Genomic DNA, 22,206 nt, shown 5'->3' with positions numbered 1-22,206 from the left:
ATTACCATCTAAGCACATGGAAAGAGCTGATAAACCAAATGTATAGTATTATGTATATATAAGCCTGTCTGAATATAATCTAACTACAAACTGTGAGTAAACAGATGTTTTGTTACTTCAACTTTAAAGTGACTCAGCAGTGAATTATTCTGGGGTGTATGTGAGAGAGATGAAGAAAAGAAATTAACATTTCTAAAGCTGAAGCTGTGTGTATAAAATCTGCTAATTATTTACTACAAATAATCCAACAGGGGATCCTTGGGGGACTCCACATTCAGGTGTCCAGGGGGCTGATATGGCCGTTTTAGCTGTTACTTGGTATGATCTTGTGGTCAGGAGTCCTCTAAACCAGTTAAGAACATTCCCTCCAACTCCAAAGTATTCTAGGATATGTAGTAATATTCCATGGTTGACCATGTCGAAGGCACTGGACATGTCAAATTGTAAGAGAAGTATGTTAGTGCCAGTTGCAATTGTTTGTTTAAATTTATTCATTAAAGTCACTAGTACTGTTTCGGTGCTGTGGTTTGACCGAAATCCTGATTGTGATTCATGCAGAATTGAGTGTTTATTTAGGTAGGTTGTGAGCTGTTTCGTCACTACGCCCTCCATAAGTTTGGTTATCAGTGGGATAGATGCTACTGGACGGTAGCTGGTTAAGTCGTTTGCACTTTTCTTTGCATCTTTGGGTAAAGGAGTAAGTAAACTATTTCCCTTGTCCTTTGGGAAAAGACCATTTTCTAGCATGTAGTTTAGGTACTTTGTGAGGTCTATTATGAGTTCTTGAGTGGCATATCTTATACGTACATAAGTAATGCCACACTTGGAAAAGACCAAGGGTCCATCGAGCCCAGCATCCTGTCCACGACAGCGGCCAATCCAGGCCAAGGGCACCTGGCAAGCTTCCCAAACGTACAAACATTCTATACACGTTATTCCCGGAATAAGGTTGCTAGGGCAGGTATCTAATTTGCATTGTGACTTGGCGTATCTACCAAGCGATTGGGAGATGTTATCGATCGAGAGTGTGTCAAAGTTGGTCCATGACCGGTCTGCTGGATATTCCCCAGGTGATGTATCTAAACATTCAAGGAAGTTAGCGTAATCAGTGGTGTTGATCGGTATTGTGAGACGAAGCTTAGTAATTTTCTCTTTGAAGTAATTCACAAGATTGTCTGCTGATGGGGTGTCTGTGTTATTAGAAGTAACCAGTGTGGTATTAAGTAATTTGTTTATGAGTTGGAAGAGTTTATGTGTGTCCTTGTAGTCTGGCCCAATTTTAGTTTTATAGTATGTTCTTTTAGTTTGTCTGATGGTGTATTTATATTTTCTTTGTAGTTGTTTCCATTTTGTGGATGCCTACTATATCTAATTTTTCATTTAGTGCAATATATTCTAACTCTCCCATCTTATTTCTTAGGCTCCTGGCATTCGTATATAGACATTTCAAAGTATGTTTGTTGTTTCTATTTACATGATGCTTAGTACTTGACAGTATTAATTTGCAATCTTTTGTCTGATTTTTATTTTTATTTAAGGACACCTGATCTACTACGGTAGGGGCCCTTTTACAGAGGCATGGAAGGGCTAACATACGGTTAGCACACGCCCAATTAGCACTACTGCAGGGGGGCTTCCTGGTGGAAACTAGCAGCACGCCCACATTGGAGCATACTGCATGATTACCACATGGGTAGCACATGAGCCCTTACTGCTAGGTCAATGGGTGGCGGTGAGGGCTCAGGCCATAAATAGGTTTATATTAGTGCAGGCCCATTTCCCGGTCATTAAAAAATAGCCTTTTTCCCAGCTGCAGTAAGAAATGGCTCAGCACGCCTAAAAAACACGCCCACATACCACAGGGGACTTTTTACCGTGGCTTTGTAAAAGGGCCCAATAATCATGAAACACACACTCAAGTTATTGGGTTCTCCTAGATTTGTTAAAAAAACATATATATTTTTTTAATTAATTTTTTTTATTTTACCTCTTGCACCATTTAGCTAATGTTGTGGTTGTTTATTTTTGCAGTACTTTGTTAGGGACGGGGTGGGTGTGCACTGGAACTTTTCCTGCTTTTAACAACAAATTTCAAACAGCATTCTAGCATAGCTAGCAAATTCAATAGCTATGTATGCCAGGTATGTATCAATTTACAAGAGCGAAAGAGCTTTCTCAAAATTCTCCCCCCCCCCCCCCCCCCAACCTTTACCCAGCTAAAAGTATGCAGGGGGCGAGGAGAGGACCCACAATGAATGTAAATTGAGTAGAATTTCCAAGGGGGTATTTAGCTTGGAGGAACAGGGAAGGAAATAATGTTTATAGATTACATTTGCAAATCTAAATGAGTTATTTATCATGAAAAAGGTACGTGCAGAAAAGTCAATTGCAGATGTCAACAAGTACTTTGTAGTTTGTACCTGCTGCAACAAGGTGAAAATATACATTTCCTTTCACTTTGAAATTTGTTGCAAAGTCCATGGCTAAAACTTACTCATAGACTTTGCATTAATGTGGGCAGTTTGAAAATTGTTCCCAAAAAGTGAAAGCTTGGAGAATTTTTCCTTTCCAGAGCTCAAGGCTAAAGTCAAGTAGCATGAGCATAAAACAGCTTGCTGCTCAGACTGAACTGGAAGAGGTAGAGCAAGACAGACATTGTCAGTCCTAAATCACAGTAAGGTTAAATGATTGAGTAGAACCTGAAATCTCATCTTCTAGACTCCAACAGATGCGTGATTTTCTCCATTTTCATCTCTTTCAGGCACTGTCAAGGATCTCAAAACGCCCAAACCTGGTAAATATTTCTCAGAGCTAGACACCGATTTGAAATAAAGTTGATTAGGAAGATGTCACACTCCTTGCGGTGTTCCTTGATGTGATAGCCTTAGGTGAAAGTTCCATAGATTCTATAGGAATCGCCAATACTACAGCTGTGTATGAAGGTTCCACACTCTCTGCAGTAGTATAGTCGTATGTGACAGTCTGTCATGTGTAGTATAACTATTCGCTGATTGTCACATGTACACAGTGAAAGAGTGAAATTGCTTCAGGCAGGGAGCCTGTTTAGGAGAACCATTTTCACTGAGGGGCCCTTTAACTAAGCCGTGCCAAAATGGAGTTACCGCCCAACTACCACGTGGCTCTTGTGGTAATTTCATTTTTGGCGCGCGTCTGATACATGTGTCTGAAACATATTTTTTTTAGTTTCGGGCGCGTGTAACGGACGCATGCCAAGTGGCATTTGACGCGCGTAGGTCATTACCGCCTAGATTCTTTACCGCTAGGTCAGTGGCTGGCGATAAGGTCTTAGACCCAAAATGGACACGCGGCAATTTTGATGTTGCCGCATGTCCATTTTCGGCAAAAAAAGGCCTTTTTTACAGGTGTGCTAAAAAATGGATTGGCGTATGCCCAAAATTCACGAGCCATTTTTCAGCGCGCCTTTGTAAAAGGACTCCTGAATGTCACAGGAAAACTTGCTGATTGGGGGATTGCCTGAGAAAACTGTACTTCTGAATGCCAAGCACTAGCTGCCTCCGTGCAGTGCACAGCAGCCCTCTGTGCAATCATTACAACACTTATCATCATCAATGCCTGAATTGTGATATTCAGCTTTTTAGTGTATTGGACTCCTGATCCAGGCAATTTTTTTTTTCATAAATTTTATTGACAGAATTTTCATTTATAAGAATACAACAAATATAGTAACATCAAACAGTACCAAAGAGCATCCATAATTTGTACTAGAATAATGGGTGAATTGCATACATAAGGGTAAGAAGAATGCAGAATCTTCTGTAAAGATGCTTAGCACTTAAAATCCTAGGTAATAGTGTTACTGGTAGCAGTCTTTAAGAGGACTGAAGGTTGTGCTGTTTGAGTGCAGAGCAACATGGCTCCACCATTCTGTAAAATTCAGCTTTGAATTGTCCTTCAGTTGCATATGATAAGGTGCAAAGCAATTGCAAGCATAATGTTAAACAATTTCTGATGAATATCTATGGTAATATCAGGATCAGATGAACATAAGACTATTGTTTTGTAGGTAACAACTGAGTCTTTAGGTAAGTCAAAAATTAACACCATTCTATTCCATATGAGGTCCCTGTAAGCCTTGACATTCTTGCAATCATGTGGGCTAGTGAGCCTTGTTCAACCGAGCAGGACCAGCATAGATCCAGAGAGGACATTTTCCTGACTTTAGCCAATCTAGAAGGGGTCCAGTAAGCTTTATGTAACGTGATGAAGGAAGTTTGAGTTATTGCCATGGATTTAGTAGGTCTAATTACTTTACACCAAAAGGACATCCAGACAAAGTCAGCTAAACATAGATCAAGTTCCTTTTCCCATATAGATTCCAGGAGAAAAGTAAACTTTAACAGGAGAGTCGTGTAATTTTTTGTATAGATTAGATGTTTTCTTTCTGCCTAATATTATTTGTTGACACACTGAGGCAAACTCCGAGGTGGAGGTGGTTAAAGATGAGATTGACTGACTGGAATGAGGATATATATGAAGTAACCTGTGTTCAGGAAATAGAATGGGTTAGTGGCAAGTCAAACTATGAAGCCAAAGCTTCTTTAAGAAATAATAGTGATAAACACCACAGACCCTTGGATTTCCAGATAGATTCTAGTTGTAACAAGCAAAAGGAATCAAATATGGAATTATGCCAGAGAGGAACATCATCCAGTGTTTCAACTTTAATCTTGGTGACGTTTCAGAATTCCCGAATAGCACAGGCAGAAGCCTTCAGGAGTCGAAAGGGCTTAGGGTAGTGATATTTATCCATTAAAGGGAGCAGACATAGTGGGCATGGATACACCAAGGATGCTTCAAAAGAAAGCCATCTAGCAGCATCTCTGCTAAATTCCCTCTGCACTCATAATAACAATTGAGAAGGTCTAAAGGCTGAGTGATATTGTCTAAAATCTGGGAGATTAATTCCATGCTTATCCCAGATAAGCTTAAGTTTTGTATGTGAAATGTGAGGAGGTTTATGCTTCCATTGAAACTCATTAATAAGAGAGTCAATCTTTTTATGTAAACTACTTGGAAAAGGCAAAGGGGTCATACTAAGAATGTAATTTAACTTCGGGGCCAAAACCATTTTAATGGCTTCCAGTTTACCCCACCAAGTGAAATATAGGGGAGACGAGGAGTTTAGAAGGGATTTAGCAAGTGAGATGATAGATTTACTGATCAATTTCATAAATTTATCTATAGTGGAAACATACAATATACCTAAATATTTAATTTTTTGTGGTTCCCAAGTAAGGGGAAGATGTCCTAAATGATGTTTTAAAATACAGGGGTTTAGAAGCATGACAGCAGATTTTGACCAATTCACTTTATAACCTGAAATTGGGGAAATGGAGTTAATGACAGTAAGTAATACAGCGGAGAGATTAAATGAATTGTTTGCTTCGGTCTTCACCGAGGAAGATTTGGGAGAGATACCGGTGCCAGAAATGGTATTCAATGCTAACAAGTCAGAGAAACTGAATTAAATCTCTGTAAGCCTGGGGGATGTAATGGGGCAATTTGACAAACTGAAGAGTAGCAAATCTCCTGGACTGGATGGTATTCATCCCAGAGTATGAAATTGCAGAACTATTGTTAGTAATATATAATTTATCTTCAAAATCAAGCGTGATACTGGAAGATTGGAGGGTGGCCAGTGTAACGCCGATTTTTTAAAAAGGTTCCAGAGGAGATCCGGGAAATTATAGACCGGTGAGCCTGATGTCAGTGCTGGGCAAAATGGTAGAGACTATTATAAAGAACAAAATTACAGAGCATATTCAAAAGCATGGATTAATGAGACAAAGCCAACATGGATTTAGTGAAGGGAAATCTTGCCGCACCAATCTACTACATTTCTTTGAAGAAGTGAACAAACATGTGGATAAAGGTGAGCCAGTCAATATTGTGTATCTGGATTTTCAAAAGGTGTTTGGTAAAGTACCTCATTAAAGACTCCAGAAGAAATTGGAGAGTCGTGGGATAGGAGGTAGTGTCCTATTGTGGATTAAGAACTGGTTAAAGGATAGAAAACAGAGTAGGGTTAAATGGTCAGTATTTTCAATGGAGAAGGGTAGATAGTGGGGTTCCCCAGGGGTCTGTGCTGGGACCACTGCTTTTTAACATACTTATAAATGATCTAGAGATGGGAGTAACTAGTGAGGTAATTAAATTTGCTGACAACACAAAGGTTTTCAAAGTCGTTAAATCGCGGGAGGATTGTGAAAAATTACAAGAGGACAAGACTGGGAGATTGGGCGTCTAAATGGCAGATGACGTTTAATGTGAGCAAGTGCAAAGTGATGCATGTGGGAAAGAGGAACCTGAACTATAGCTATGCAATGCAAGGTTCCACGTTAGGAGTCACTGACCAAGAAAGGGATCTCAGCGTTGTCGATAAGTTGAAACTCTCTGCTCAGTGTACAGCGGCAGCTAAGAAAGCAAATAGAATGTTAGGTATTATTAGGAAAGGAATGGAAAACAAAAGTGAGAATGTTATAATGCCTTTGTATCAGTCCATGGTGCGACCATGCCTCAAATATTGTGTTCAATTCTGGTCAGCGCATCTCAAAAAATATATAGTGGAATTAGAAAAGGTACAGAAAAGGGCAACAAAAATGATAATGGGAATGGGACTACTTCCCTATGAGGAAAGGCTGAAGTGGCTAGGGATCTGCAGCTTGAGGAAAAGATGACTGAGGGGAGATATGATAGAGGTCTATAAAATAATTAGTGGAGTTGAACGGGTAGACATGAATCATTTGTTTACTCTTTCAAAAAACAGTAGGACTAGGAGACATGCGATGAAGCTACAAAGTAGTAAATTTAAGAGAAAATATTTCTTCTCTCAACATGTAATTAAACTCTGGAATTCGTTGGCAGAGTATGTGGTAAAGGCGGTTAGCTTAGCGGGGTTTAAAACAGGTCTGGACGGCTTACTAAAGGAAAAGTCCATAGACCATTATTAAATTGACAGGGAAAAATCCACTGCTTATTTCTGGTATAAGCAGCATAATATGTATTGAACGTTTTCAGGATCTTGCCAGGTATTTGTGACCTGGATTGGCCACTGTTGGAAAAAGAATGCTGGGCTTGATGAACCTTTGGTCTGTCCCAGTGTGGCAATACTTATGTACTCATCCGCCGATGAAATTCAGGGCAAGCTCTAATAACAATAGCTAGGGGTTCCAGAGCTAAATTAGGGGGTCTTTTACTAAAGCTTAGCTTGAATTATCTGCAGCAGGACCCATTTTATTGCTATGAGCCCTGCTTCAAATAACTTGAGTTAAACTTTAGTAAAAGACCCCCTCAAAGAGCAGGGGAGACAGGGGACTACCTTGTTTAGTGCTTCTCTTTAGTGGAAAAAATTGAGTAACTGTACCATTAACAGCAATGGCTGCCAATAGGTTTTTATGCAGGTGTTGAATCATTCATTTCAATAAATTTGGAGCTGAAACCATACCAATGCAATACATGAAATAAATAGTCCTACTTAATCCTATTAAACACCTTTTCGATGTCTAAAGATACATCCAAAAAAGGAGTCAGTCAAATATTTAGCTGTGGCCAAAATATTCCAGAGAAACCGAGAGTTATCACTGGCTAGTCTACCTGGAGTAAAACCATTTTGTTCTCTATGGATTAAATCGGGGAGAATTTTTTGAAACCTAGTGGCCAAAATTTTAGCATAGATTTTATTATCAATATTGATGAGTGAAATTTAGACCCCATCACAGTGTTACATAGTCCTTGTAGTGCTCCTCAGTTCTATCATGGCATCTGATGGACCCGCATTTCCTACAGCACTTCTTAGTACTGCAGTAGTATCTGAAGTAACTGGACCTGTTTGCCTGCTGCTGGGAAAAGCTTGACCTGAAGAGCATGGGAAAGGATACAGGAAGTGCCTTCACCCTCTTAACAACCATCGGCGTGCAAAGCAACTGTACAATAACATCTAATTGGGACTGGCTGAGCTGAGAAGGGAGCCTCAGGGTGTGGGAAGATCATGCCCTTGATGACATCATCTCAAGGGATTTATAAGTGACGCAGAATCCTGAGGCATTATTCATCTACTGCCTTCACCATCTTAACAACCATCAGAGTGCAAAGCATTTCTTCATGAACATCTAATTGGGACTGGCTGAGCTGAGAAGGGAGACTTGGGGTGTGGGAAGATAATGAGCTTGATGAAATCATCTCAAGGAATTTAAGTCATGCTGAATCCTGAAGCATCACACCTCAGCCATCGTACCAAAGGGGTGTGAAAGCCCCGCCCCTTTGTAAACCCCTTCATCTGCATCTTCGGATGCAACTCTGATGAAAATTCTGGAAGTGACTTTCTAGATTTACTGTTATAATATTTTTTCATGAGAACTTGCTGGCACACATTGTACAGTAAGTCATTAATTTATCAATTTTTTGTCACAGCTGTGAGGAATGATCCGGAGTAGTGAGCCCTTGGGTCACTGCTGGGGACCAGCAGCAGCAGGTGAACCACCCAACAGGAAGCGAGACTAAACACAGAGAGGCTGGTACAAGATTCAGGACTCTCAAACAGGCTTGGCTGGACAGAATTGTGGAATGGACTTGACTTGGCTGGACCCGGATGCAGGAACGGACTTGGCTTGGCTGGAACCAGATGCTGGAACGGACTTGGCTTGGCTGGAACCGGATGCTGGAACGGACTTGGCTTGGCTTGGCTGGAACCAGATGCTGGAACGGACTTGGCTTGGCTGGAACCGGATGCTGGAACGGACTTGGCTTGGCTTGGCTGGAACCAGATGCTGGAACGGACTTGGCTTAGCTCGGCTGGAACCAGATGCTGGAACGGACTTGACTTGGCTGGAACCAGATTCAGGATACTGGAACAAGATTCAGGATACTGGAACAGGATTCAGGATACTGGAACAGGCTAGGCGGGAATGAAAGCTGAAAGCAAGCAGGGCAGCCACAAGCAGGAAGGGGGCTGAAGCTAAAGACCAACAGGGCAGACACAAGCAGGAAGAGAGCTGAAACTGAAGACAAAACAAGAACTAGCAGGGCTGGAACTGCAACAAGCACTCACAGATGAAAACTCACCTAAAGACCTCTGTTGCAAAGACAAGTCTGAAAGTTCCCAGGTGCATAATAAAGGCAATTACAGATGAGGTCACAGGTGAGGCTTGGCAGCAGAAGCACCAGGAGTGCTGGAACATCAGGACTGGAATGAACTCTGGAACATGTCTGGGAAACAGAAAGAAGACAGTCCACAGCAGCCATAGACCTGGTCACCCGGAGGTGAGTGTAGGCATGGAATACAGTCACAATCGTGACATTTTTGTTAAATTCTGTGGTCCTGTGTTTTTTAAAAAAATGCATTGGTTAAGATGTTTTTGTTTACTTCAGCTGGGATTGGAATTATTGAGGAATGAAACCTCATGAATAGCTGGCAGTTTGATTCCTACTCTGCTGACACCAGCATTTTCGAGCATTAGAAGTAGTAGGCAACAAAGCAAATTGCAGCAACAATCTAGACTCAATGTGACAGATTGTTTGTTTCTTTCTAAAAATATTCCAGAAGTTATTTATGGCAGACAGTATGATAGAACAGCTCTAGCTAAGCATTCTTTTCATAAAAACAATTTAAAGGAATCTACTAATTTCATTTCAATCCCTACCAAATCTCAGATATCAGAGGTAGAAGACTGAACTATCATTGAGAGGTCCTTTTACCATGCTAAGGTAAAAAGGGCCCTGCAGTAGCAGTGGGGCCATTTTTGCCACACGTCAGGACTCTTTTTATCGCAGTGGGTAAAAAGCCCCTAAAAAAGACATGGCTATGTAGTAAGATTATTCTTACCACGTGGCAATGCGGGGGGGGAGGGCACTTACTGCCACCCATTGAAGTGGCAGTAAGGGCTCCCTTGGTAACCCAATGGTAACCAGGCAGCGCCAATTACCGCCAGGTTAACGCCGCACTAGAAATTATGGAGGCATTTTTCATAGAACCGGAAATGGTGCACACTCAAGGCAGAACTCAAGGTGGTGGAGATGAAAACGGTAACGGAATTCAAAAATGCATGGGATAAACATAAAGGAATCCTTTTTGGAAGGAAGGGATCCTCAGAAGCTTAGCTGAGATTGGGTGGCAGAGTCGGTGGGGGGAGGCGGGGCTGGTGGTTGGGAGGTGGGGCTAGTGCTGGGCAGACTTCTACGGTCTGTGCCCCGAAAAAGGCAGGAACAAATCAAGATCAGGTATCCACATAAAGTAGCACATATGAGTTTATCTTGTTGGGCAGACTGGATGGACCGTGCAGGTCTTTTTCTGCTGTCATCTAGTATGTTACTGTGTTTCCACCGGCAGCCGCGTTGGGCCAGCGGTAGTTCCGGGTTGACGCTCAGCAATCCTTTAGTAAAGTATATAGTATTATTATAGTTTGTTATACCAGCAGCGTTTGATGCTGTAGACTATTGTGCTCATTTCCAAAAGAGAAAAAATCCAAAAAGTGGCATACAGTGGGGGAAATAAGTATTTGATCCCTTGCTGATTTTGTAAGTGTGCCCACTGACAAAGACATGAGCAGCCCATAATTGAAGGGTAGGTTATTGGTAACAGTGAGAGATAGCACATCACAAATTAAATCCGGAAAATCACATTGTGGAAAGTATATGAATTTATTTGCATTCTGCAGAGGGAAATAAGTATTTAATCCCTCTGGCAAACAAGACCTAATACTTGGTGGCAAAACCCTTGTTGGCAAGCACAGCGGTCAGACGTCTTCTGTAGTTGATGATGAGGTTTGCACACATGTCAGGAGGAATTTTGGTCCACTCCTCTTTGCAGATCATCTCTAAATCATTAAGAGTTCTGGGCTGTCGCTTGGCAACTCGCAGCTTCAGCTCCCTCCATAAGTTTTCAATGGGATTAAGGTCTGGTGACTGGCTAGGCCACTCCATGACCCTAATGTGCTTCTTCCTGAGCCACTCCTTTGTTGCCTTGGCTGTATGTTTTGGGTCATTGTCGTGCTGGAAGACCCAGCCACGACCCATTTTTAAGGCCCTGGCGGAGGGAAGGAGGTTGTCACTCAGAATTGTATGGTACATGGCCCCATCCATTCTCCCATTGATGCGGTGAAGTAGTCCTGTGCCCTTAGCAGAGAAACACCCCCAAAACATAACATTTCCACCTCCATGCTTGACTGTGGGGACGGTGTTCTTTGGGTCATAGGCAGCATTTCTCTTCCTCCAAACACGGCGAGTTGAGTTCATGCCAAAGAGCTCAATTTTTGTCTCATCTGACCACAGCACCTTCTCCCAATCACTCTCGGCATCATCCAGGTGTTCACTGGCAAACTTCAGACGGGCCGTCACATGTGCCTTCCGGAGCAGGGGGACCTTGCGGGCACTGCAGGATTGCAATCCGTTATGTCGTAATGTGTTACCAATGGTTTTCGTGGTGACAGTGGTCCCAGCTGCCTTGAGATCATTGACAAGTTCCCCCCTTGTAGTTGTAGGCTGATTTCTAACCTTCCTCATGATCAAGGATACCCCACGAGGTGAGATTTTGCGTGGAGCCCCAGATCTTTGTCGATTGACAGTCATTTTGTACTTCTTCCATTTTCTTACTATGGCACCAACAGTTGTCTCCTTCTCGCCCAGCGTCTTACTGATGGTTTTGTAGCCCATTCTAGCCTTGTGCAGGTGTATGATCTTGTCCCTGACATCCTTAGACAGCTCCTTGCTCTTGGCCATTTTGTAGAGGTTAGAGTCTGACTGATTCACTGAGTCTGTGGACAGGTGTCTTTCATACAGGTGACCATTGCCGACAGCTGTCTGTCATGCAGGTAACGAGTTGATTTGGAGCATCTACCTGGTCTGTAGGGGCCAGATCTCTTACTGGTTGGTGGGGGATCAAATACTTATTTCCCTCTGCAGAATGCAAATAAATTCATATACTTTCCACAATGTGATTTTCCGGATTTAATTTGTGATGTGCTATCTCTCACTGTTACCAATAACCTACCCTTAAATTATGGGCTGCTCATGTCTTTGTCAGTGGGCACACTTACAAAATCAGCAAGGGATCAAATACTTATTTCCCCCACTGTAAGTCTGTATTTGGACATTTTTCTCACAAAAACTTCTAAATCATCATTTTCAAAACCTATTTTTAGATGTTTTTCTCTGAAGTCCACAAAAAGTGCATCCAAATCTCAAGGAGGAGTGCCAGGGGTGTGTTCAGAGTGTAACTTGGGCGTTCCTAAAACTTAGACGTTTCTCAGCCATAATGGAACAAAACCAAACCGTCCAGGACTAAATCGTAGACATTTTGAGCTAGATCTGTTTTTATAACAAATAAGGCACAAAAAGATGTCCTAATAACCATATAACTACTGGAGGGAATCAGGAATGACCTCCCCTTATTCCCCCAGTGATCACTAACCCCCTCCAACCCCCTCCCACCCCCCCCACCCCCAAAATGTGATGAAAAACATTACTTGCCAGCCTCTGTGTCACCCTCAGATGTTATACTCAGGTCCTTCAGAATAGCATGCAGGTCCCTGGAGTAGTTTAGTGGTGGGTGCAGTGCACTGCAGACAGGTGATCCCAGGCTCCTATCTCCCCCTACCTGTTACACTTGTGGAGGAAATTGTGAACCCTCCAAAACTCACCAGAAACCCACTGTACCCACATATAGGTGCCCCCTTCACCCGTACAGGCTATGGTAGTGGTGTACAGTTGGGGGTAGTGGGTTTTGAGGGGCTTAGCAGACAAGGTAAAGGAGTAATGGTGAGATATGTACCTGGGAGCATTTTACAAAGTCCACTGCAGTGCCCTCTAGGGCACCCTATTGCTTTCCTGGGAAGCCACTTTTCCATTATTCTACCTGATGCCAAGCTTTCTATTTTTTTTTATAACATCTGGGCCTTGTGTCTATTGTTTATCAGTAGATTTCGGCTTTGAATTCAGATCTATAGATAAAAAGGAAGTCTCATTACATATATCTAAATACCAGAGTGCTATTTTTCCATACTTCATAGCAAGCGTGTACATTCTCTAATTACCTGTCCCAATGCAACTGAAGGTTTTATCTCAGCATTGCATGTAAATGGCTTCATCTCTGTGTGGATTCTCTGATGCCATGGGAGGCTTTCTTCCCAACCAAAGCTTTTACCACACTCAGAACAAGTAAATGGTTTTACTCATGTGTGTATTCTGTGGTGCATTGTGAGGTTTACCTTCAGACAAAAGCATTTATTACAACCTGTATGTGTAAATGGTTTCACTCCTGTGTGCAATTTCTGGCGCACTGTGAGGTTTCCCTTCCAGCGGAAGTTTCTACCACACTCTGCACATATATATGGTTTCACTCCTGTGTGGATTATCTGGTGCACTACAAGCAATGCCTTCTTTCTGAAGCTTTTACCACACTCATAACATGTAAATGGTTTTACACCTGCACGGATTCTCTAGTGAACTATAAGGAATGTCTTGCCTGTGAATCTTTTATCACACTGAGGACATATAAATAATTTTACTCCTGTGAGGCTAGCACTACAGTCAGACCAAGCACTAGTCTCTCATTTTTCTGAATATTTTGAAATATTAGTCTTCCTACAAAATAATTTTTTAGATGTAATAGAACTGACTGATTCTACGGCAGTTTGAACTTTGTTATCCTCTATGAATGCTTTCCTGTGACTGAAACTTGTCTTATGGTCTGTATCCTAATGGCTTGATTTTGTGCTTTTTGCATTTGGATGTTTTTTGTTTGAAAATGGACTGAAAAACAAAACGTCGAAATCAGAAAATGTTTTTCAAAACAGTATTTTCAACAGAAAAATATAGTCTTTTTCCATGATTTACTGCTGTTAGGACTGAGCGAGATGGGCATTACAGGACTGGTTTTCAATTGGTTTTCTGGATTTTTAAAATATTGATCATACACAGTTCTTAAGAATGGGCAACAATCTTCAAGTTGGCTGCCAACTTGTGGTGTTCCACAGGGTCACCCCTGTCACCACAATTATTCAGTATTTTTAAAGCCCTTTAGGGAAGTTTTTGGAGACCTTGAATATTTATTCACTAAGTTATGCAGATAGTATATTTGTATTATGTCCAAGGTTGGATACTATAAATGATGCAATTCAGAAATTACAATGCCTGATTACAGTGGTTGAACACTGGGCAAAACCCACGCTTTTATGATTTGGTGACCAACTACAGCACACTTTCCACCTTATAATTGAAAGAGAAAAACGCCTAGATTTCGACCCAAATCGGGAGATAGACGTTTATCTCACAAAAACAAATACATCGGTATAATGGAAAGCCGATTTTGGAAGTTTTCAACTGCACTCTATCGCGGAAGCGTACAAAGTTGATGGGGGCGTGTCGGAGGGTGGCAAAGGTGGAACTGGGGCGTGGTTATCGGCCGAGGAGAGATGGGCGCCTTTCGCCGATAATGGAAAAAAAGTATGCGTTTGTAGCTAGAATTTAGGGCACTTTTCCTGGACCCTGTTTTTTCACGAATAAGGCCCCAAAAAGTGCCCTAAATGACCAGATTACCCCCAGAGGGCATCGGGGATGACCTCCCCTGACTCCCCCAGTGGTCACTAACCCCCTCCCACCACAAAAAAATATGTTTCACAACTTTTTATTTTCACCCTCAAATGTCATACCCACCTCCCTGGCAGCAGTATGCAGGTCCCTGGAGCAGTTGTTAGGGGGTGCAATGGACTTCAGGCAGGTGGCCCAGGCCCATCCCCCCTACCTGTTACAATTGTGCTGCTTAATGCTTAGTCGTCCAACCCCCCCCAAACCCACTGTACCCACATGTAGGTGCCCCTCTTCACCCCTTAGGGCTATAGTAATGGTGTAGACTTGTGGGCAGTGGGTTTTGAGGGGGATTTGGGGGGCTCAACACACAAGGGAAGGGTGCTATGCACCTGGGAGCTCTTTTACCTTTTTTTTTTGTTTTTGTAAAAGTGCCCCCTAGGGTGGCCCGGTTGGTGTCCTAGCATGTGAGGGGGACCAGTGCACTACGAATCCTGGCCCCTCCCACGAACAAATGCCTTGGATTTATTTGTTTTTGAGCTGAGCGCTTTCATTTTCCATTATCACTGAAAAACAAAAACACCCAGCTCACAAATTGTCGAATAAAACATGGACGTCTATTTTTTTCGAAAATACGGTTCAGTCCACCCCTTCACGGACCCGTTCTCGGAGATAAACGCCCATGGAGATAGACGTTTTCGTTCAATTATGCCCCTCTTTGTCAACCAATATGTCTTTAAGTTCAGGAGCCGACTCTTAAATTTGAAGATAAATTATTCAAGACTCTAAATTGACCCTAGAACATCAAGTAAATGCACTGGTAAGAAAAGGTTTCTGTGCATTGCATAAACTCAGATCTATTAGATCTAGTTGCAGTCCTGCTAATTTCTGAGTTATTGCTCAGTCAATTCTTTAACCCAACCTAGATTATTGTAACTTTCTGTACTGCTCACTTACGGGTTAACAAAAAAAAAAAAAAAAAAGAGAAGACTTCAGTTGCTCCAGAATTCTGCAGCTCAACTAATCTACAGGAAGGAAAAATATACTGAAGCTACCCCATTATTGAACAATTTGTACTGACTTAAAGTTGAGAGTCAGATTTATTTTGAACTTGCTTGCTGAGTTTTTAGAAGTTTATCTGGGTTAAATTCAGATAGTGTTAGTCAGTTATTGCTCATTCCAAGTTGGAGACTATATTCACGAAACAAGCAATTAATATTAGATTTTCCATCTCTGAAAGGAGTTAATCATAAATGTATGAGAGAAAAATCATTTGACTTTCAGAGTATAACGTTTTGGAACAGCCTACATGTCGATTTATGGCAAACTGATTCATATTTATTATTTAGAAAATCCTTAAAAACTTATTTGTTTTCCGATCAAAATTTATAAATTATTATGATGTTATTCTCTTACTGTATTGTCTCAAGTTGTACGTAAGCTCCTTCTGAATACAGAATGTTATTATTGTAATCCGCTTTGCAATTTAAGTTAAAGGCGGAATAGAAGTAAAGAAATACAGTACAATACAATACTTGCCCTATATCACTCCCCACTTCTATAGTCCATATGTGAAAGATCCATACTTCCTGCAGAATGCCTTTTCTTATGTCACCCTGTCTTACTGATGAATGACACTACTTGACTCCTTACTTTTATTAATTGTTTCCATTTCCAGAAGAGAAGGATGAGTATAAGCACCTTGTGAAGGAGAGATATGACAAGATCAGACTTCCCAGTGCCATCCCTGGAGAGCTAGAAGACTTGGAAGCCTCTTATACTGAGTTGCTAATTGTTAGAAAGTTCTGGGGCAAGGAACGCCAAGAGTTGCGCAGATCTAGTGGTGTAGGCTGCCTTCAGCAGATGTCCAGCCTGCATGAAGAGGATCCAGAGAAGATGACTATCAGTAAGTTGTTTGACCCAGATAAAAAAGGTCGAATACCACAGACCATCATTCTTCATGGAGCTGCTGGCACAGGGAAGACTTACACCGTTCGTAAAATCCTGCTGGACTGGGCTTCAGAAAAGATTTACGAGGATTTGTTTGACTTTGTGTTTTACATTGATTGCAAGGAGCTCCTGAAGAAGAAAGAGGAAGTGACCTTAACTGATTTGCTTTGGCACACATGTGGCGCATCCAAATTTGTTCTCCAGAAGGCTCTGACTTGTCAAGAAAAGATACTCTTCCTTGTGGATGGAGTGGATGAACTTTTTGGACATATAACAGATGAAAACTCCAGCAATGCCAAAATCCAGTCCTGGCCCACTTCAGTCACCATTGCCAAACTGTTGAAGAGAGATCATGCAATGGTTCAGCGTGCCAAGATCCTTCTCACCACTCGCTCTCTCTGTTTGTACCGTGTAGAAAAAGAGTTAACCTCAGCTAACTTATCAGCAGAAGTCCTGGGATTCCTAGAAGAAGGGATCAAAGATTATTTTAATAAATTGGTTCTTGATCAGGAGAAAGCCATGGAGATCTATAACTATATCCGAGACAATGAAATGATCTTTACCATGTGTTTTGTCCCAGCCTTGTCATGGGTTGTCTGCAATGCAGTAATGTCAGACATTGATGATGCAGGCAATCTTAAGACAGCAAGCACCACCACCCAAGTCTTTTTGTCATTTGTGATTACCTTGCTGAAAAACCACTGCCCTGAGTTCCAGAAGCAGCATCATAGCATCTTGGAGAAGCTTGGTGTTTTGGCTCTCCGTGGAATTAGAAAACAGCAGTTCAGTTTTGACCAAGAGGATATGGACCAAGTCCAGCAAGATTTGCCTGAGAAAATTCAATCCATCTTCCTTAACAGTATCTTTGAGAAGAAGATAATCCCAGAAACCCAGTGTGGCTTCACACATACTATCGTGCAAGAGTTCATTGCAGCACTATATTACTTCAGCAGTACCAGGAAAGAGGAGATGAAGGATCTCCTGGAAGATACTCTTAAGACCCAGGACCCTCACAAAGTCCGCATTGTACGTTTCCTCTTTGGTTTGGGTGGACAAAAGGCCAGAACTATGCTGAAGAATTTTATAGGCATGTCCACTGTACCCAGTCTCATGAAAGATCTTCTTTGTTGGGTAAAGAAAGCCTCTAGCATAGACAATAATGGATATTTCCAACGAGAGCTCCTGCACTGCCTATACGAACTTCAGCATGAGCAGTCAGTCAAACAGGCTCTAGAGGATATTAAGACCCTGGACCTTAGTAGAGCAACTCTAGGTCGGCTAGACTGCTCAGTTCTGAAATTTTGTCTTTCTTGCTGCCCATGTCTGGACCAGTTAGACCTACCTGATGCACCCTTGGGTCAAAAGGAGCTGGAGATATTGCTGCCTGAGCTACACAGGTGTCAGAACTTGAAGTAAGAAGAGTTTTACACTCATTATCTGTGTATCCCCAATTTCGTGGATAGTTGTGTTATAGGAACATTCAGCTCATTACTTCTGTTTCACAGCAGGATATGTTACAGGGATGTAGGTCTGGTACACAATCTCCACTGGTAAAGGAACGCTCACTATTTCTGCAACATCCTTGATTATTTATTTATTTATTGCATTTGTAGCCCACATTTTCCCACCTATTTGCAGGCTCAATGTGGCTTAGTACCAAATGCTCATCCTCTCTCTCTTGACTTGCAGGCTGTCTGCCCAGAAGCTTAGTGAGGAGTTTGCTAAGCAAGTGTGTATCCAGCTCTCTTCTAAGCTTTGTCTTTGGGACATCTCATTGGAAGGAGAACCAGAAGGGGATGGGGTTCTCTTATATTTCCAGGCTGCTCGTATTACAAAACAATGCAGGTATGTTTACTCAGGGGGAACATTTCCAGTGACGATAGTCATTGATGCATATTTATTTAAACACTAGCTGCAGCCGTTAAATAAATACATATATTCAATAGAAACATAGAAACGTGACGGCAGATAAAGGCCAAATGGCCCATCTAGTCTGCCCATCTTCTGTAACCCCTAACTCTTCCTTTTCCTAAGTGATCCCACGTGCTTATCTCATGCCTTTTTAAATTCTAACACAGTCCTCGACTCCACCGGGAGGCCATTCCACGCTTCCACCACCCTTTCTGTGAAATTATACTTTCTTAGATTACACCTAAGCCTATTCCCTCTTAACTTCATCGTATGTCCCCTCATTCCAGAGCTTTCCTTCAGTTGAAAAAGGCTCACTTCCTGTATATTAATGCCCTTGAGATATTTAAGCATCTCTGTCATATCTCCTCTCTCTCTCTCCTCTCTTCCAGCGTACACATGTTGAGGTTCATAAGCCTGTCCCTATATTTTTTGTGTTCAAGATCGCTTACTAATTTTGTAGCTGCCCTCTGGACCGACTAGTACATAAGCACCGCCATACTGGGAAAAGACCAAGGGTCCATCAAGCCCAGCATCCTGTCTCCGACAGCGGCCAATCCAGGCTTCAAGAACCCGGCAACCTCCACCCCCCCCCCCCCCCCCCAAAAAAAAAAAATTAATAATGTTCAATGGACTTTTTCCTCAGGAATCTGTCCAAACCCCCTTTAAATTCCGTAAGGCCAGCTGCTGTCACTACATTCTCCGGCAACGAGTTCCAGAGTCTAACTACACGCTGAGTAAAGAAAAACTTTCTCCTATTTGTTTTAAATCTACCATATTCTAGCTTCATGTTGTGTCCCCTGGTTTTGTTGTTGTTTGAAAGTGTAAACAAACGCTTCACATCTGTCCGCTCTACTCCGCTCATTATCTTGTAGACTTCTATCATATCACCCCTCAGCCGCCTTTTCTCCAAGCTGAAGAGCCCTAACCTTCTCAGCCTTTCCTCATAGGGAAGTCGTTCCATTCCCTTTATTATTTTCGTCGTCCTTCTCTGTTTATATCTTTTCATAGGTGTGATCTCCAGAACTGCACACAGTATTCTAAATGGGGCCTCACCAGAGACTTATACAATGGCACTATCACCTGCTTTTTCCTGCTGGTCATCCCTCTTTTTATTCACCCATGCATCCTTCTGGCTTTGACCACTGCTTTTTCTACTTGTTTGGAAACTTTAAGGTCATCAGACACAATCACCCACAAGTCACGCTCTTCCTTCGTACTACTATAGATAGTCTGTGGTGCTGTATACACATATGCACCAGTGACTGCTGTCACCACTGTCGATTTAGTTTAGGCCTGCATTTCAGCAGGCTTAAAATAAACATATAAACCATCCCTTTAGCGTCTGGATCATTTTAGCTTGCTGCCCTCACGCCACTTTAACTATACCCCAGCACTATAAAGCAGGGGCGTAGCCACGGGTGGGCCTGGGTGGGCCTAGGCCCACCCAGTTTGGGTTCAGGCCCACCCAGCAGTGGAGAACTTCAATTTCAACCGCAGCGGAGGGAGCAGGCTGAGGTCCGATCCCGCCTCTGCCTCCCTCTCTCCCACAGCGCTTCTCAGACGCTGCCTACCTACCGCTGCCACGATCTAGCATCTTCCTCCCGTCTCACCACTGCAGCAGCGGAGTAGCAGTAGCAATTCATGCTGCCTCCTGCTTCGTTCTAACCCGGAAGCGTCTCCTCTGCCGCGTCCCGCCCCCATTATTACAACTTCCTGTTTCTGCTGGGGCAGGACGCGGCAGAGGAGACGCTTCCGGGTTAGAACGAAGCAGGAGGCAGCATGAATCGCTACCGCTGCTCCGCTGCTGCTGAGACGGGAAGTAGATGCAGGATCGTGGCGGCGGTAGGTAGGCAGCGTCTGAGAAGCGCTGTGGGAGAGAGGGAGGCAGAAGCAGGATCGGACCTCAGCCTGCTCCCTCCGCTGCGGTTGAAATTGAAGATAGATGCTGCATGGGGGGGGGGGGGCATGAGGTGGACAGGGGCAAGAGAGAGAGAGAGAATTGTGGGACATAGGGTAGAGAGGGGTAAGAAAGGAAAAAATCTTGCATTGGGAGGGGAGAGGGACAAGAGAGGGAGAAATGTTGGACATAGGGGGATAGTGGGGAAGGAGAAATGTTGGACTTGGACAGGGGGTGGTGAGGAGGAGAAGATAGATGGTGAAAAATTGGACATGATGGTGGAGGGCAGGAAGAGATGTAGGGGGAAGCGAGAGATGGATGGGGCACAAGAGAGGGGGAGAGGCAGAAATGTTGGGCATGGCAGTGGAAGGGAGGAAGAGAGAAAATGCTGCATGGGGGGAGGGGGAAGAGAAGTGTTGGACCCATGGCACAAGAGAGGGAGAAATGGTAGAAAGTGGGAGAGAGGGAGATATATTGGACCTGGCGGTGAATGAGAGGGAGAGAGAAACACAGGAGCTGGAGAGGGGAGAAAGGAGGGGATGTTGGATTCAGGAGCAGAAGGGTGATAGAGAGGTGCCAGACAGTGGGAGTGAGGGAAGAGAGAGGGAGAAATGTTGGAACATGAGGGAGAGGGCAGGAGGGAAGAGAGAAGGGGCAGAGAGATGTAAGGCTGCAAGAGTGGGGTGGGGAGAAAGAGGGAGCAGATGCTGGGCTAGAAGGGTGGAGGGAAGGAAGATGGCGGAACCATGTGGGAGAGGCCAGGAGGGAGAGGAAGAGGGTGGCAAGGAAATAAATAAAAAGATAGTGATTACAGAGGATAGAAATATGGTAATGAAAGGGAATGGAGGGCTGAGGAAGGAGTGAGTTGGGGAAATGGAAAAGCTAGTGGGTGAGAGAAAAAGATGAAAATCTGATAGGTAGCTGTAAACTAAAAAGGAGGAGAACAGTGAGAGGGTGAAATTTGAGTTGACAGCAAGGCAGAAAGAAGAAAAAAGAGAGGAAAGAGCTAAAAATAAGAAGTCAATATGTCAGAAGCAGGTGTAGTGAAGGTAAAAGAAGACAAATGGACAGCAGCCGCTCGAAAGAGAATTAGAAAACGACAGACAGGAAAGCAGAAAAGAAACTGCAACCAACATGATGGAAAAATACAATGTCCAGTCCACAAAGGTAGAAAAAAGCAATGTATTTTGAATGTTTTAAATGGAATATGTTGGCTTTGGGAAATCTACATAGCAAATGTGTTTGTATCGTGTTCAGGAGAAAGGAAATGCATTTCTGTTTTTATTTCTCCAGTGTTGAAGTACATGCTAAGTTTAACTTTTTGGGGTTCCGAGTTCAATTTTTGTCTAAATATTTTTATTTCTGATACGTGATCCCTTGTTCTGAATTTGGTGAGGGTCTGTTGGTGTGACAGTAAAAGCAGGTTGGGAAATCGGAGGGCAGGCAGGGAGGAGAGGGGATCAGGGAGGGGGCCCTAGCATGTCTAACACCAGTTCTGACCCTTGCTGTATAGCTGGTAGGGATCCCAAGCCTCCCCAGCTTAGGACTTCCTCCAAAGACAGCCAGAACTTCCTTCTACCAAGCTCTGCAGTCGGTGACAGCATGCTTGAGTCACCGACAGCTAAGCATGCATAGGGTGCTGGCATCAGTGGCTTACTGAAGTTGCTGCTGCCTGCCAAGTTTGGTAAAAGGGAGTTCTGGCCACCTTGACAGAAAGTCTTTAGCTGATAGAGCTTGAGGATCCTTATTAGCTAATGTATTTATATTTTGCGGCAGGGCAGAGAAAATATTGTGCCCACCCACTTTGGGCTCAGGCCCATCCAAAATTGGCTGTCTGGCTACGCCACTGCTATAAAGACAATTCCATAAACAAGATGCTTTATGTGTCC

The 22,206-nt window shown here is 43.0% G+C and overlaps 1 protein-coding gene across 3 annotated transcripts in view; it reads left to right on the top strand.

The window, feature by feature from the left end:
• Positions 1-22,206, top strand: part of LOC115466823 (NACHT, LRR and PYD domains-containing protein 3-like) — a 124,423-nt gene that overhangs the window by 47,160 nt on the left and 55,057 nt on the right. For all 3 annotated transcript variants that reach the window (XM_030198366.1, XM_030198367.1, XM_030198368.1), the window contains 3 exons: positions 2,762-2,794; positions 16,238-17,921; positions 18,199-18,354. In XM_030198366.1, the coding sequence (XP_030054226.1) occupies positions 2,762-2,794; positions 16,238-17,921; positions 18,199-18,354 (1,873 nt within the window). The remainder of the gene's footprint in view (positions 1-2,761; positions 2,795-16,237; positions 17,922-18,198; positions 18,355-22,206) is intronic.

This window comes from Microcaecilia unicolor, chromosome 3, assembly GCF_901765095.1.
Source record: "Microcaecilia unicolor chromosome 3, aMicUni1.1, whole genome shotgun sequence".
NCBI lineage: Eukaryota > Metazoa > Chordata > Amphibia > Gymnophiona > Siphonopidae > Microcaecilia > Microcaecilia unicolor.
The sequence above is the reverse complement of the archived record's forward strand: the minus strand, read 5'-3'. Positions and strand labels throughout refer to the sequence as shown.